The sequence below is a fragment of the Schistocerca nitens genome, chromosome 2, assembly GCF_023898315.1.
Source record: "Schistocerca nitens isolate TAMUIC-IGC-003100 chromosome 2, iqSchNite1.1, whole genome shotgun sequence".
NCBI lineage: Eukaryota > Metazoa > Arthropoda > Insecta > Orthoptera > Acrididae > Schistocerca > Schistocerca nitens.
In genome coordinates, this window is record NC_064615.1 from 633,301,935 (window position 1) to 633,319,245 (window position 17,311).

General features: G+C 38.9%; 2 protein-coding genes across 5 annotated transcripts in view; one reads left to right on the forward strand and one right to left on the reverse strand.

Moving 5' to 3' along the window:
- The window catches only part of LOC126236749 (G2/mitotic-specific cyclin-B3), a 70,220-nt gene extending 62,431 nt beyond the window's left edge, over nt 1-7,789 (reverse strand). For both annotated transcript variants that reach the window (XM_049946287.1, XM_049946286.1), the window contains exon 1: nt 7,586-7,789. The gene's annotated coding sequence lies outside the window, so the exon portion shown is untranslated. The remainder of the gene's footprint in view (nt 1-7,585) is intronic.
- A 294-nt stretch (nt 7,790-8,083) lies between these two features.
- LOC126236747 (peroxisome biogenesis factor 1) overlaps nt 8,084-17,311 on the forward strand; it is a 404,197-nt gene continuing 394,969 nt past the window's right edge. For 2 of the 3 annotated variants that reach the window (XR_007544978.1, XM_049946282.1), the window contains exon 1: nt 8,084-8,291. Coding sequence is in view for 1 of the 3 variants with exons in the window: in XM_049946282.1 (XP_049802239.1) it covers nt 8,187-8,291 (105 nt within the window). In the remaining 2 variants the exon portion in view is untranslated. The remainder of the gene's footprint in view (nt 8,292-17,311) is intronic. The other variant, XM_049946283.1, reaches the window with a different exon arrangement.

A 17,311-nucleotide genomic window follows, 5' to 3' on the forward strand; every position in this document is an offset into this window, starting at 1 on the left:
AACCTCTGCTACACAATGCAAGACATTGTAGTGTCTAGAGAATGGCTTTTCTTTGCACGATCACAAGGGAAAGATGCAGTGGATGTCATAGTAACTGTAACTAACTAAAAGGGCAGTTTGGAACAAAGTTACAGAAGTCATCAATGCACAGGAATTTTTAGACTATGCCAAATCAGTTGTTTCTGAAATTAAGCTTTCCTGTACTGTAAGAGATATTTATGAAAACAGATCTTCTGGATGGACACTGGAAATCTGTTAACATGATAGATACTTGCAGCAAGCATTACTTCAATGCTTACATTACCTGTACTCTAATATGTGGTAGAAGTTTTCTAAAATCAGATTAAGAGAAAGTGCATGTTTTTCGACATTCACCAACCAGAAATTCTCTTGTCCACAGAGATATGAGATGAGTGATGATGAATCACATGCTGATGACTTTACTAAATCCCCAAGCAGTTACCAGTTCACAACAAATTGGAAAAACCATGCCAGGAACATTTTAGTGGAATTCCAAACTGCTAGAAAGAGATCCGAGTACAAATATGCTGTGTTCGCACAGAAGTGTTTAAGACAATAGGGAAATACAGATTATGTGTACGACATCTGTATGGAACTTGGCAAAGGTATTCGAAGTTGACAAAAAGGATGTACCTTACATAAGAGTTTGAAAAAGTTCTTGCTATTCTTCCAAATCCAGGCTCCTTGTTAAGGATACCTTACGAGTTTTCAAGCAATTTAGACATTTTTGAAAATTTGTGAGAAGTCAACTGTCCATTTTTCTAAGTGGTACATTTAAGAGAAATAATGAAGTACCCAATACTTTAAAGTAGTACTCTGCTGAAATTTATGTTATAAGCAAATTTGGAAACAGCATTTAAGGAAATGGAGGCCAAGGACCAAGCAGACTTCTGAGCAAGGAGATCAACTATAGATCATATTCTGTTTGCAACAAATAATTGGGAAGAAAAAAGTTAGAAATCAGTCCATTTAGTATTTGTAGACAATGTACAAACATGCGGGATCTCAGTAAACGATATGTATTCATTACAATTTGTTTATCTATTAGACAGGTCATTCGCGAACGAACAGATCCAAGGGAACGGTTCACCAAGATGAATGGAAGGAGCGAGGAACGAATTCTAAGAAACGGTCTTTCATAGTTCACTTTGGCCACAGCTTTCTACTTCTAGTTCCCAGGAACAGGAAACTGTCAGTCTCGTTCCTGCAACGGTACGTTGGCCAGTCTCATTCCAGCCTCGGTCCTGTTCCCATCAGTGTGTCTCCCTCAGCCAGAGTCTTACTCCTTCACAAGGACGCTCACTGCAGTTCCACTGCCAGTTGCTTGTAGTTAGTTCAATGTCGAGTTGTTCGTTTTGTTGGCTGTGCACACCCATTCTAGATCTGTTTCAAACCTTTTTGAATCTTTGACTTCTGGTTCTTTTCATGTTCTATTCAGCTTCCATGAATGGTAATTAAAATGTATCATAATTAAGTAAATTACATAAAAATTACATGATATATACTACATCTTCTCAGGTAAAAGGACATATCTGCGTACTTCACTGTTTCAATAAACAGCAGAAGACATAAAAAGGCAAGCTGTTTTGATATTACACATGCAAAGGAAGTCTGCACAGCACACACGAGTAGCCATTTTCCATCTTTTTGATGCAAATCGACCCCGGCACTGTCACGCACTAGTCATCACCTATTTCTTCGAAGTAGCTGTTTGCATTAGCTTATTTGTTAATTCTTTACATACTAATTACATGTTTACCTATTCTGCTCGTAGCAGTCTGTACTCTGGGCTGGTTTTTCGTGTGACACCTTAGTCTTATTTCACTGTGATGAGCCATGTAACACTACAGTTGGCTAAATGCGAGGTTTTGCAGAATCACGAAAATTTCTTCAAGTATGTGAGAATTCTGTAATGGATAAAAGCTCTGTACTCCAGGGGGGCCAAGTGCCCCTCTTGGCACCTTCCATCTTCACTGACCTATGCTACTAATTTTTAATTTTTCATAAGAACCATATACCATGCACAAATGAAGAGTGAATGAGTAAAAATGAACTGTTAAAAAAAATAATGAGAACTAGTTCCCAAAGAAGAACAAGTTTGCCCATCTATGACCAACTAATTTTGGCACAAGATGAAGATAGTATATTACAGGGAAATTAACAGAGTACAAAAAAAATGAGGCCTTCCAACAGAAATAAAACAAAATAAATTTTAATAGAGAGAAATCAAGATTTAACACTGGAAATAGGGATGGAACTATTAAACACACTGAAGAGTACAAATATCTCCAAGTCATTGTCACAAGATGAAAAACAAGAGAAGAAAACTCAAGAATAAAAGCTGCGAATTTTACTATTGGAACAGTAAATCATTTTATGGGATCAAGAGATTAGAGAAGAAACACAAAGAAAAACTTCAACACAATTATCATATGAATTACAGCATATGGATCAGAAGTATGGACAGTTACATCGTAAATAGTAAAAAGGTTGATTGCAACAGAGATGGACTTTTGGAGGTAGCATGCAGGGATCAGAAAGAAAATAGGCATTACAAATTCAGCTGCAGATTTTATGGAAGAAAAACAACTTATGGTATGGATGTCAAAGGAGAGATTACCACGGAATTATTGAATGGCAGCCACCAGGAAGAAAGGCTGCTGACCACATGGATTCAAGGAATTCATACCTCTATCAGAAGAAATAGTGAATAAAATTTATTGAGAGGCAGACAAAAATGGAGGATGAAAATTAATTTCATGAGTAATCTTGGGGTACCAGAAAATGTTCAGCATTTCATTGTTAAAATGGATAATAAAATACAAGCAAATTAAAATACAGGTTCTATTTCACCGAAGTCCCACCTGTGAATTCAACTGCAAAATCTATAATTAAGTATTAATAATATATTTATTGATATGTCCTGCAGAGAACTACTTTATTAGTGTGGATTCAATATTTTCAAAAGAAAATAATTCACATGTTTCTTGTAAAATTTTGGTGAATAATTAACGTTATGTCCATATCCTGTCTGACCTGTGACAAAGTTTTAAAGATGATTAGCAACTAACTTGGTAAACTTCTGAAATTCAGAATTAAAAATAAGGAAATATAACTGTCAGTATGATAACCAATCTATTTCTATTTATACTTTGTTGTATTAGCTTTTGACTGTTCAAAAACAGTAGTGCAGCTGTCCCATCAGTGACAATGAAATTGCCCCTCTTCTTAACTATTTGCCCGCTTGACTGATACATATATTAAAAGTAATTTAAACTATCTGCTCCACTTTAACTGCATTATATGGTCCCATTCCCTTTAACAGGGAAATGTCCTATTGTTTCTTTCCCTGTCTCTTAACAGTATTCTATATCTATTTTATTTTACACTCTGAGCTGTCAATCTCACGACGAGATATGCATTCTCCTGGATTTTTATGATGTTCCATAAAATGTTACTGTGTTGTTTATAATATGAAAGTACTTATTAATCACTACTTGTTCTGGCTATTTTCTTCAAGTCCTTCATTATGACATGTGATCAAGATTTTTAATGACTTTCAATTATTAAAAATAATTATTTTTTAGGAAAACTGGTACAATGTTAATATTGTTTTAAGTTGGCACCACTTTTTCGATTTGTGTTAACTTCCATTTTATGGGCACTTGTTTATTCTGTGTGCATTGTCATATGACTGAATTTTACACTATTAATCTCTAACCAGACTGTACTAACAAAATTATTATTATCAAGCTTCATTTATGGGGCCTAATTACAGGTTATGGGGCCAGGTGCGTAAGTATTTTTCAGGTAATGGCACAGCTTCTTGGTGGTATTGTGATCAAGAGCAACTTTGACAAGCATGATGCTATGGAACAATCTAAGCACGAGTACTTTAAGCTGTCTGGAGGGGCCAATTGGGCAGTGTGGAAATTCCAAATGGAAGTGAGAGGATGTCAATGGCACAGCTTCTGAAGGAGACCTAATTTTTTCATTTCCATCTCCTGAATGATGAAATGATGAGGACAACACTAACACACAGTCCCTGGGCAGACACCATCCTCTATCTGGCCAGGGACCCTGTGGTCCAGGGGCACCAACACTAACCACTAGACCATGAGCTGCAGACAAGGAAGCTGAGGAAAGAATGGCTGGAGAAGGATGCAAAGGAAATGTGCATCTTTGGTGCAGCTGGTCATTCAATGATTTCACAAATGCCCAAACATTTCTGGGCTGAAGCAGTTAACATGGTAGCTTGTATGTTAAATGGAACTGGTCCACACACTGTCAGAGGCAAAATTCCTTTCTGAAACCTTTTATGGCACTGACGTATCTCGAGAAGATTTGAAAATATTTAATGTGTGCGTGTGCACTTTTATGCGAAGAAAAGAGGTTGAAACAAACACAAAAACAAGACAGCTTTATTTATGGGTTATGATAATGATTGAAAAGGATACACAATGTATATACAATACATAAACATTGAGGTAATGGGATGTTTTCTTGCACACAATATCTGAATGGCAAAAGAAAACACGTGTTCCTGTAACAATCATATTTGTTGTTGTGAAGAGAACCTAAAATTTCAGAACCAGAGGGGCAGAAAACTAGAAATAAGGACCAAGTTCATGAAAGAAAATACAAGTCAGCTTTAAGTAAAACAAGAAATCAGTGAAAAAAATAGTTCCTTTGAAGAAAGAGAAAAATAAATACTGATGGGAGGCCATAAAATCAGACCTAAGTGGAATGTGAAACATCCACATTACTAAGATGCTTACAAGGTGGGCCTGTTGACAAGGACTGAATGATGACCCAGCACCTACACTGAAGTGATGTCTTTTAGTGAAGTTGAAAATTAAAAACATGCCATAGGAAGATAGCTGCAAGCCCTGGAAGAATAGAACATTGGATTACACATGTAATTGGAATGTTATTGACACAAAGTGGGTTTTTAGGTGAAAGATGAAAAAGATAATGTTTCTTATAAAGCTCATCTTTTAGTTAAAGGTTTCCAACAAAGTCACTTATTAAGAAATATATAGTCCAGTAGTAAAATCAAACTGAGTGAGACTTTTCTAATGGGAATAGTTTCCCATTTTTCAGTTTGATATCTGTAGTTCTCTTCTCTGTGGAGAAGATCTGGCCACACAGTGATCCAATAAATTCAAATGGGAAACTATTTTGATTGAACTTTTAATAAACCAAGATTATTTTTCCATCAAATACCTTCTTAAGTATATTTAGTCACTGAGGCACACTTCTCTACTGCACTTTGCAAATTAATTTTGGTTTTATATCCAAACACACAAATGCCCGCCCTACACGTTTAATAAAGCATTTACGACAAAGTCATAGTAATACCTACAAACTTAAGTAATTAATACATCTAAGAAATCTTTTCATTCACCAATCTGAGGTAGGGCCTACTTCCAACTCAATTTGAATAATCTCAAACATAAGCAAAACGTACACACGAAGATTTATGAACCCTAGAAGGAAATATATTTCCTCTGGCCTCTTCTGAATCTAGCACAGAGAGTTAAGTCTATCCCTACAAAAACCTTTCTAAAATGAAATTTTTTAAAATCTTTTACACATGCCTAATATAAAATAGAGGTCAATTCCAAAACCACAACAGACCAACATGTGGTCCCCTTTGGAGAAGTGTAGCCTTTTCACAATTCAAGACTTCCACATAATATTTGCAACATGCTTTCAATTAGGCCTACAAGAAAGTGCCTATGCTAAGCTATATTATATCAACTACAAAAATGTAGTACTGAATTTAAGATACTGGAAAACAGCACAAAATAATTTTTGCTGGGATAACAGACTCCCAAACCATATTATGGTCACTGTAGTATTGGGGCACTTAAGGAAGATGTCAATTATATTTTTGTTCCAAAAGCAACAGTTTAGAAGACATGTTAAATTACACATTTATACACAGCTGCATTCACTTCCTGCTCTTCAAGAGTTCACCAGTTAGAATACTTGGTACCTTTGTTTACCAGTGACAACAGATAGGTAAGAATAACAGTGGCAATAAAATGCATTTATTCCCTTGTGGAGACACTCAGCTCAAAATCAATAACAGCTAACATTAAGCAATAGGCCTACCCAGCAGGCATGCACTGTTCAAAAACTTGAGTGACTACAAGAGAAAAGAAAAAACATTTGAAAAAGTAATGAAGAATGAAATCTACCTCTTGATGCAATGACTAATAAAGCTACAAAAGCCGTAGAACAGAAAAATAGTGGGTGGGCCACATCGCCTGTGTACCAGAAGAAAGACAAGTGAATATGGGACTGGAAACCAAACAATTCATAAGACGATCAAGGCACCGCAGTATGGACGACCTGGTTACAGACCTGGCAGCCCTGGGGATTGAAGACGCCTGTAGAAATTGCGCATAAAACAAAAGAATGGAGAGTGTGTGGAAGCAGCATGTAATCTTCAGGGTTGTGATTACTTCTGCTACAAATACTACAGGTATCAGGTACTTAAGATTATAAACTTTAGAACTATACATTCTACACAAATGTAGAGAAAAAAGTCAGATTAACAGTTCCAAAACAAATTAAGCAAAAATATAACGCCCACATAAAGACAATATATTAACTTCACTATATGACTTCAGTACTACAAAGTCATGAATGACTACAAAGTTGTTATTATTCTTTTATCATAAAAAGGTCACTGACCCTGAAAAAGCAAGCTCCATATCTAAAATGATTATTTTTCTGGATTAAATCTACGTTACGAATTGGAAATAAGGCAAGCGAGTAAGTTGCCAAAGAAATAGCATACTGCGAACTATTCTCTCGTGAGCCACTCGCATGTAATTGTGTGCGGTTCTGTTCGGGGCAATTATTCGCGGCGTGTCGTGTAGATTTGCCAATGAAGAATCTGTCTTGCACTTAAGTCTCAGACTGTGCCGCTAAATTTCTGAGATATTTAACAATTATAGCAAGTCACCGGCTACGTCAATGAGAGCAATGAATATTATGTATTACAAAACATTTAACACTCAGTTACAACCTGTAAGTGAACTGCGAGTACAGTAACTCCCATGGCCATTATTAGGAAGAAGTGCAGCTCAGATTTCTAAGAACGAATAAATGAGCAATTCCCATATTAACGTAGACCAAATACTTCAATTTTATCAATTCCTTCAGTTACAGTAACGTACAGGACGCCAATTACAAAGGCTTAAAGCCATTTATCACCGGCGTAATAGTTAGAATTGGTCAGCATGCACCGAATAACGGTTTAGAAGTAAGCTAGTGTTACTAATCAGAATTTCTGCCAGTGGAAATTGTTAGCTTTGGCGCACACAAACAGGGTGTTTGTATTTCATGGCTACTTAACTAGCCACTTCAACAGTAATATCCTAAATGTAACATAACTTTTGTTAGATACTGGAAACCAAATTCTACCCTTCCTTTATATTTGAATTAATATTTTTTAATAAATTTTAACATTTACAGGCAAACGATTGCTATCTCAAACATAAACAAACTTCAACAGGTCCCTTTAAAAACCGCTATACATATCACTTACAGATGGTATACACGCGAATAATACGATGGAGAAGTCCGGATAGAAGCTATTCCCAGCGGTATTTCTGTTTTCCGCGGCACTGCAGCACAGAGCTAATTAGAAGTGGTATATAGAAATACTACTTCAGGAATACTCAATCTGCAACTATGCAGATTCTGAACAGTTTTCGAAATTCTGATGACTGTTACGATCACATGCGATTGGTTGAACCTTCAAGGAAGGAACCAATGAAAGCCTTTAAATTCATTGTAGTGCGCTCTACCGGCGCTCTCAGATTCGTGTTCGATGTTATTTTGTTTCCGAAAAACTTTCCGTGTCTGATCAGAAAATTAAAAAAAGGATGAAATATAATGCTTTGCAGTTGTAAATTTATGTTTATTCCTGTGATATAAAATAAATATATATGTCTGAAATTTTCCAGAGTACCTTAAATACATTTGAAATGTTCAGAAAAAAAGTGCTTGCAACATCCACCCAATATCTTTGGAGTATGTAAATGCACGTGGATATTGTCAACAACAGCTGATCGAAGCTGAAACTTAGTAAATATTCCAAGTAACAGGTACAAAGCCCACTGACAATAAAGACAGACGAGAAAAAAATGATCCACGGACAATCTTTTATCGTCAAACTCAATTCGTCGAGGAACTGTTTCCTTCACTTTTCAGCTTACTGGTTACGATTATTGAATGCCAGTAAGGCAGCGGTAAGTAGACGCCTTTTCTTTGATGATATTATATGATACGCAGCGCAATAGTAGAGACATTCAGTATAGAGATTCATAATACAAGTAAACTTGATAAATAGCAATTCTGCCTTGTGAGCTTACAAAACCTGGTCCGCGTAGTCAGGAAACTGGAGAAAAAGAAATGAATTACGTTCCCTTGGAATTCGTTTATAGGAACTAAGGGAAAACCGTTAATAACTGCAATATTTACTAAGTACAAGACTGTAAGATCGGCTAAAGTCACGTATTGGACCCCGGAAGAGCTCACAGAAAGGATCAGAAACTTCCCTTAAAAGGAGCTTATTACGTCACGGTAGAACTGTACAGACGTTCCGGGTGAAAGTGTCATTTCAGCGGTAACTGTGTACTATAACAGTGGTGCCCACAAGCTACATCTCAAGATATTACTCGGGACTGCCCAGGTTATTTGTTTCAACCACGAGTACTGAGAACCAGGAACGACCATCCCACTCACATCAGGCATTGGTGAAGAGGGGAACTGGGAGTGGATTACAGTCCCATCAAGCCACTGCGTTGTACGCTGCCTGAGGTGTGGAAGAATGCAGCAAGTAACAGATCTGGTACATTGTGGCTTTGATACAATAAAAGTGCAAGTGAAAGACAACCTCCTAGCTGCTGCTGTGGTCTACATCTACATCTGTAATCTGCAAACACACTGTGAGGTGTGCGATAGAGAGATGCCCCATTGTACCAGTTTTTTAGGGTTCTTGTCGTACCATTCACCTATGGAGCACAGGAAGGATGATTGTTTGAATGCCTCTGTGCGTGCAGTAATTATTTTAATCTTATCTTCACGATCCCTGTGTGAGCGATATGTAGGGGACTGTAGTATATTCCTAGAGTGATTGTTTAAAGCCGGTTCATGAAACTTTGTTAATAGTCTTTCCTGGTCTAGTTTACGTCTATCTTCAATAGTCTTCCAGTTCAGTTCCTTTAATTTTTCTGTGACACTCTCCCATGTACTAAACAAACCTGTGACAATTCATGCTGCCCTTCTCTGTGTAGTTCAATATCTCTTGTTACTCTTATCTGATATGGGTCCCACATACGTGAGCAATATTGTGGAACTAGTGGCATGAGTGATTTTTAAGCAGTTTCCTATGTAAACTGATTGCAGTTCTCTAGTATTATACCAATAAACCAAAGTCTACCACCTGCTTAACCCATAACAGAACCTATGTGATCATTCCATTTCATACCCCTATGAAGTGTTACACCCTCTACTTCTATGAATTGGCTGATTCCAACAGTGAGTCATTGATATCATATTATGATTGTTGGGTACTATGTTTTTTTTTTCATTTTTTGAAGTGCAAATTTGTACATTTCTGAACATTTAAAGCAAGTTGCCAATCTTATCAAGATCTGACTGAATATTTATGCAGCTTCTTTCAGTTAGTCCTCCATTATAGATAACTGCAGCATCTGCAAAGAGCTTGATTGTATTATTAATATTGTCTGCAAGGTTATTAATATACAACATGAACAGCAAACATTCCAACACACTTCTCTGATGCACCCCATATGATTGTATTTCTTACAATAAGTGTAATTGTACTGATTCAAATGTTTTTCGGAAATCAAGAAATACAGCATCTACCTGATTGCTTGACACATAGCTTTCAGTACATGTGAGAAAAGTGCGAGTTGATTTTCATGTTGTTGATGTTTTTAAAATCGATGCTGGTTGGCATTGAAAAGGTTGTTCTGTTCAAGGTATCTCACTATGTTTGAGCTCAGAATACATTCTCAGCTCCTACAACAAATCAATGTTAAGGATATTGGATGGTGGTTTTGTGGATCATTTCTACTGCCCTTCTTGTAGATGGGTATGACCTGTGCCTTTTTGCAAGAACTGGGCATGGCTTTTTGTTTGAGGGATCAATGATAGATTATAGTTAGAAGAGGGACAAACGCAGCCACAAATTCAGCATAGTATCTGACAGGGATTCCATCGGGGCCTGGAGATTTTTTTAATTTTAATGATATCAGCTTCTTCTCAACACCATTGACACTAATATTTATTTCTTTCATATTTTCAGTGGTATGATGATTAAATTGGGGCAATTCTCCTGGGTTTTCTTTTGTAAAGGAACATTTGAAAACTAAGTTTAAGCATTTCAGCTTTTGTTTTGCTACCCTCAGTTTCAGTTCCTGTCTCATTCACTACGGACTGGACACTAACTTCATTGCCTGTGACAGCCATTTCAGATGAACAGAATTTCTTTGGATTTTGTGAAATATCATTTGACAATATTCTGCTACGGTAGTCATTGAAAGCATCACACATTGCTCTGTTGACAGTCAGAAAAGTGTTTCATTCAGCGTCTCTCTATCTATAGCCCTATGCTTTGTTTTACACTTACTATCTCTGTTCCTTTAGGAGTTCTTTCAGAATGACTGTACATGGGTGCATATCTATCCAGTGCATGGTGAGCTATTCTTTTAAACTTGTGCGACAGTTCCTTTACATGTTCCTACCCTGTGCTAAAAGTTTGAAGCTCCTCATTGAAATACGGTGCGACTGATTTTTTTTTTTATCTAGCTTACTGAACATATATATCTTTCTGCTTGTTTTAACTGTCCTTTGTACTTTAGTACTCACTGTTGCCACAATCACGTCATGGTCACTGATACCAGTTTCGATGTGGACATTGTCAAAGAGCTGGTCTATTTGTTGCCATTAGATCCAATATATTTCCATCATGAATGGGGTTCCTAACTATTTGCTTGTGGTAGTTTTCAGAGAAGGCATTTAGTAAAGTATTGTATTGTATTGTATTTGCAGGTTGTCTTATCACACCAACTGCTATCAAAACTTGAATTTTCCAAATTAATTTTTGTATGATTAAACTCTCCATTGATGATTACAGTATGGTTGAGGCAGTTATGTAGAAGTGAACTGAGGTTTTCTCTAAAGGTCTCGATTACATCATGAGATGAGTCTGGTGGGCAATAAAAGGATCGAGTTATTATTATATTCCCACCCCTGACAATGAGTTTTGTCCAAACAATCTCACATGCAGCTGCAATTTCTACCTCAGTGCATTTGAGTTGTTTTTCTACTGTGACAAATACTCCATCTCTGTTTCCAACTGCCTATCCTTTTAATATATACTTATATTTTCCCCAAAGATCTCACTGCCATCAATTTCATGTTTCAACCAGCTTTCTGTGTGTAGTATTGTCTGAGCTTCACTGCTTCAAACTCTGGCCTCTTTATTACAAAAGTTTTGGCAGTTTACCGTTATGTTTTTTTAAACTCTCTCACCTGTGGGACGAATTTCTTTCAATCTTACACTGATATTTCTGGGTTGCCTACAGCTATTATCTGCAGTAAGTGCTGAGTTACCTAATCTAAAAAACCCTTTTGTACACACCGCACACAGCCAGCTACAAGTAGCAGCCTCTGATCTGTAGTGCACATCTGATCCATTTAGGGGGACCCTACAGTTCTCAACCCTGTGGCGCAAGTCCAGGAAGTTGCAGCCTAGCTTGTTAAAGAACTTTCAAAGTCTCTGGTTCCGAGTTGAGTGGAAGGACTGAACCAAAGGGCCATGATCAGTTCTGGGGCAATGCTGCAAATTGTGAGCTTCATTGAAACTCCATGTGCCTGGCTTGTCTTCTCAGTGTTCTCTGCCAGTTGCTGGAATGGCCCAAGACCCTGGAGCCCAGAAGACAGGCATAGTTTGTTCCAAGGTGCACCACAGTCTGCAGTTGATTGCATCCTTTTCCCTCAGTGGATGCTGAAATAGCATCTTCAACATGTTGAACAAGGCCCCCAGGCATACACACTGAGTGCACATGGTGTCCTTTCTTGTCCCTTGCTGCCATTTCCCTAAGGGGTACCATCATTTGCCATAAGTTTGACCTGCCAACAATTAATTGACCCCTTCCCTTTGTGACTGCCTCCTCCTGACACTGGATAAAACTGATTCCACCAAAACAGGTGAAGTGTGTCTCACTGGTCAGTTTCAGTGAAAGAATAGTTTGATGCAGCTGTGCATGGCAATCTATCCTGCACAAGCCTCATCATCTGTGCGTAACTACTGCAACATACATCCATTTGAAACTATTTAACTGTATTCAAGCTTTGGTTTCCCTCGACAGTTTTTACTGCCCACACTATTATCAAGGTGATGCTTCCTTGATCCCCCAGATTGTGTTTGATCAATCCATAATTTCCTTCAATCACGTTACATCATATATCTCTTTTTATTCCAATTTGATTCAGGTCCATTCCTTGTTAGTTCAACCAGGAAAAAAGCATTTTACTCACCCACCATCCCAGATTTGGATGGAACATGGCTTATTTGTTCTCCTAATGGCGACACGTAACCATACCAAAATCAAGCGCGCGAGCGCTCACACACACACACACACACACACACACACACACACACACACTCTCTCTCTCTCTCTCTCTCTCTCTCTCTCTCTCTCTCTCTCTCTGTGTGTGTGTGTGTGTGTGTGTGTGTGTGTGTGTGTGTGTGTTTGTTTTCATTTATTCAGAGAATGCGAAATTTGGTGTCATAGACTCAACTAGTGTCTGAAATAGTGCTGGAGGGAACTGCCACCATGAATCCTGCAGGCTGTCCATAATTCCGTAAGAGTACGAGGAGGTGGAGATATCTTCTGAACAGCATGTTACAGGGCATCCCAGATATGCCCAATAATATTCATCTCTTGGAGGTTTAGTGACCAGTAGAAGTGTTTAAGCTCAGAATAGTGTTCCTGGAGCCACTATGTAGTGATTCTGGACCAGTGGGGTGTTGGCGTGTCCTGCTGGAATTGCCCAAGTCTGTTGGAATGCACAGTGGATGTGAATGGATGCAGGTGATCAGACAGGATGCTTACGTCTGCATCACCTGTCAGTCATATCTAGACATACACTATGTGATCAAAAGTATCCGGACACCCATCAGAACATACGTTTTTCATATTGGGTGCATTGTGCTGCCACCTACTGCCAGATACTTCATATCAGCGACCTCAGTAGCCATTAGATGTTGTGAGAGAGCAGAATGGGGTGCTCCATGGAACTCAAGGACTTTGAACATGGTCAGCTGATTGAGTGTAACTTGTGTCATACATCTGTACATGAGATTTCCACACTTCTAAACATCCCTAGGTACACTGTTTCTGATGTGATAGTGAATTGGAAATGTGAAGGGACACGTACAACACGAAAGCGTACAGGCTGACCTTATCTGTTGATTGACAGAGACCACCGACAGTAGTTGAAGAGGGTCGTGATGTGTAATAGGAAGACATCTGTCCAGATCATCACAAAGGAATTCCAAACTGCATCTGGATCCATTGCAAGTACTATGACTGTAAGGTGGGAGGTGAGAAAACTTGTATTTCATGGTTGAGCAGTTGCTCATAAGCCACACATGATGCCGGTAAATGCCAAACGATGTCTCACTTGGTGTAAGGAGCATAAACATTGGATGATTGAACTGTAGAAAAATCTTGTGTGGAGTGACAAATCACGGTACACAATGTGGCGATCTGATGGTAGGGTGTGGGTGTGGCGAATGCCCGGTGGACATCAGCTGCCAGCGTGTGTAGTGCCAGCCATAAAATTTGGAAGCGGTGGTGTTATGGTGTGGTTGTGTTTTTCATGAAGGGCGCTTGCACTCCTTGTTGCTTTGCGTGGCACTATCACAGCACAGGCCTAAGGCCTACATTGATGTTTCAAGCACTTTCTTGCTCCCCACTGTCAAAGAGCAATTCGAGGATGGCGATTGCGTCTTTTAACACGATCGACCACCTGTTCATAAAGTATGGTCTGTGGTTACATGATAATAACATCCGTGTAATGGACTGGCCTGCACAGAGTCCTGACTTGAATCCTATAGAACACCTTTGGGATGTTTCGGAACGCTGACTTCGTGCCACGGCCTCACCGACACACATTGGTACCTCTCCTCAGTGCAGCACTCCATGAAGAATGGTCAGCCATTCCCCAAGAAGCCTTTCAGCACCTGATTTAACATATGTCTGCGAGAGTGGAAGCTGTCATCAAGGCTGAGGGTGGGCCAACACCATATTCAATTCAAGCATTACTGATGGAGGGCACCACGAACTTGTAAGTCATTTTCAGCCAGGTGTCCAGATACTTTTGATCACATAGTGTATCAGGGGTCCCATATCACTCCAACTGCAAATGCCCCACATCATTACAGAGTCTCCACCTTCTTGAACAGTTCCCTGCTGAGCAAGGTCCATGGATTCATGAGGTTGTCTCCATACCTGTACAGTCCATCTGCCCAATACAGTTTGAAACAAGACTCATCCAACCAGGCAACATGTTTACAGTTATCAACAGTCCAATGTTGCTGTTGACAGGCTGTGGCGAGGCGTAAAGCTTCGTGTCGTCAGTCATCAAAGGTACACGAGTGGGCTTTCGGCTCCGAAAGCCCTTGTTCGTAGAATGGTTCACATGCTGATAGTTGCTGATGGCCCAGCATTGAAATCTGCAGCAACTTGTGGAAGGATTGCATTTCTGTCACATTGAACAGTTCTCTTCATTTGTCATTGGCCCCGTTCTTACAGAATCTTTTTCCAGCCTCAGCAATATCAGATATTTGATGTTTTACTGGATTCCTGATATTAACAGTACACTCATGAAATGGTTGTACAGGAAAATCCCCACTTCATTGCTACCTCAGAAATGCTGTGTCCCATCGCTCGTGTGCCTACTATAACACTATGTTGAAACTCACTTAAATCTTGATAAACTGCCATTGTAGCAGCAGTAACTGATTTAACAACTGTGCCAGACACTCGTTGTCTTATATAGGCTTTGCCGACCATTGCACTGTATTCTGCATGTTTACATATCTCTGTATTTGAATATGCCTGCCTACATCAGTTTCTTTCGCACATGGAGGGGTCTTTCCTGTTCTGTGGTTCAGGGTGACTTTCCCGAAATCTACCCCTTTTCCTAGACATCTGCAGTCATTTTCCATCATCTGTCTTCCTTCCCCTTCAACCCGTCTGCCTGAAGAAGGAGCCACTGGCTCTGGAAGCTTGCCTAATTATAACTTCCTTTTATGCGTGTTTTCTGTCGCCGCTTGGTGAGTAGATTTTTTTATCTATCCAATTGAATTATTTTGTCAAAAATTGATTGTTATCGATATGTGTTGTGTATGCAATTTATAATGGTAACATTCTTATTCTGAGTAGACTGCATGAACTTATCTGAAAATTGGTAAGTTCTTCCAGTAGATGTTTTAGTACAGTTAACAACAGCAAGTACATAAGGAATGGGAACCAGAAAAATTCCTGCCATTTAGGTTAATGGAATGACTTCCAAGATACTAAAGGGTGCATAAATCGTTCAGTAATATCATTTCTATGTTTTTAGTTTAATGATTCTGCCAGAGTACCCCAACTGGAATAATTACAGGCTGCACATCTTGATAGCATCACATTTTCATCTCTCACAAAAGATTTCAATTGAAATAAAGAACGTTGTGTTGGGAGGCGTGCTCAACAATTGGATGGTCCAGCTGTTTCTTGACTGCAGTTTGTCAGTGGCCATTCATGTGAACAGAGAGTTTGTTGGTTGTCATGCCCACTGAGAATGCAGCACATTGGTTGCAGCATAGCTTGTAGATCATATGACTGGTTTCACAGGTAGCCCTGCCTTCGATGGGATAGTTGATGCTTGTGACTGGACTGGTAAGGATGTTGTTGTTGTTGTTGTTGTTGTTGTGGTGGTGGTGGTCTTCAGTCCTGAGACTGGTTTGATGCAGCTCTCCATGCTACTCTATCCTGTGCAAGCTTCTTCATCTCCCAGTACTTACTGCAACCTACATCCTTCTGAATCTGCTTAGTGTATTCATCACTTGGTCTCCCTCTATGATTTTTACCCTCCACACTGTCCTCCAGTACTAAATTGGTGATCACTTGATGTCCTACCAACCGATCCCTTCTTCTAGTCAAGTTGTGCCACAAACTTCTCTTCTCCCCAATCCTATTCAATACTTCCTCATTAGTTATGTGATCTACCCATCTAATCTTCAGCATTCTTCTGTAGCACCACATTTCGAAAGCTTCTGTTCTCTTCTTGTCCAAAATATTTATCATTCATGTTTCACTTCCACACATGGCTACACTCCATACAAATACTTTCAGAAACGACTTCCTGACACTTAAATCTATACTCGATGTTAACAAATTTCTCTTCTTCAGAAACGCTTTCCTTGCCATTGTCGGTCTACATTTTATATCCTCTCTACTTCGACCATCGTCAGTTATTTTGCTCCCCAAATAGCAAAACTCCCTTTACTTCTTTAAGTGTCTCATTTCCTAATCTAATTCCCTCGGTATCACCCGAGTTAACTCGACTACATTCCATTATCCTCGTTTTGCTTTTGTTGATGTTCATCTTATATCCTCCTTTCAAGACACTGTCCATTCCGTTCAACTGCTCTTCCAAGTCCTTTGCTGTCTCTGACAGAATTACAATGTCATCGGCAAACCTCAAAGTTATAATTTCTTCTCCATGGATTTTAATACCTACTCCGAATTTTTCTTTTGTTTCCTTCACTGCTTGCTCAATATAGACATTAAATAACATCGGGGATAGGCTACAACCCTGTCTTACTCCCTTCCCAACCACTGCTTCCCTTTCATGTCTCTCAACTCTTATAACTGCCATCTGGTTTCTGTACAAATTGTAAATAGCTTTTCGCTCCCTGTATTTTACCCCTGCCACTTTCAGAATTTGAGAGAGTATTCCAGTCAACATAGTCAAAAGCTTTCTTCAAGTCTACAAATGCTAGAAACATAGGTTTGCCTTTCCTTAATATAGCTTCTAAGATAAGTCGTAGGGGCAGTATTGCCTCACGTGTTCCAATATTTCTACGGAATCCTAACTGATCTTCCCCGAGGTCGGCTTCTACCAGTTTTTCCATTCGTCGGTAAGGAATTTGTGTTAGTATTTTGCAGCCGTTACTTATTAA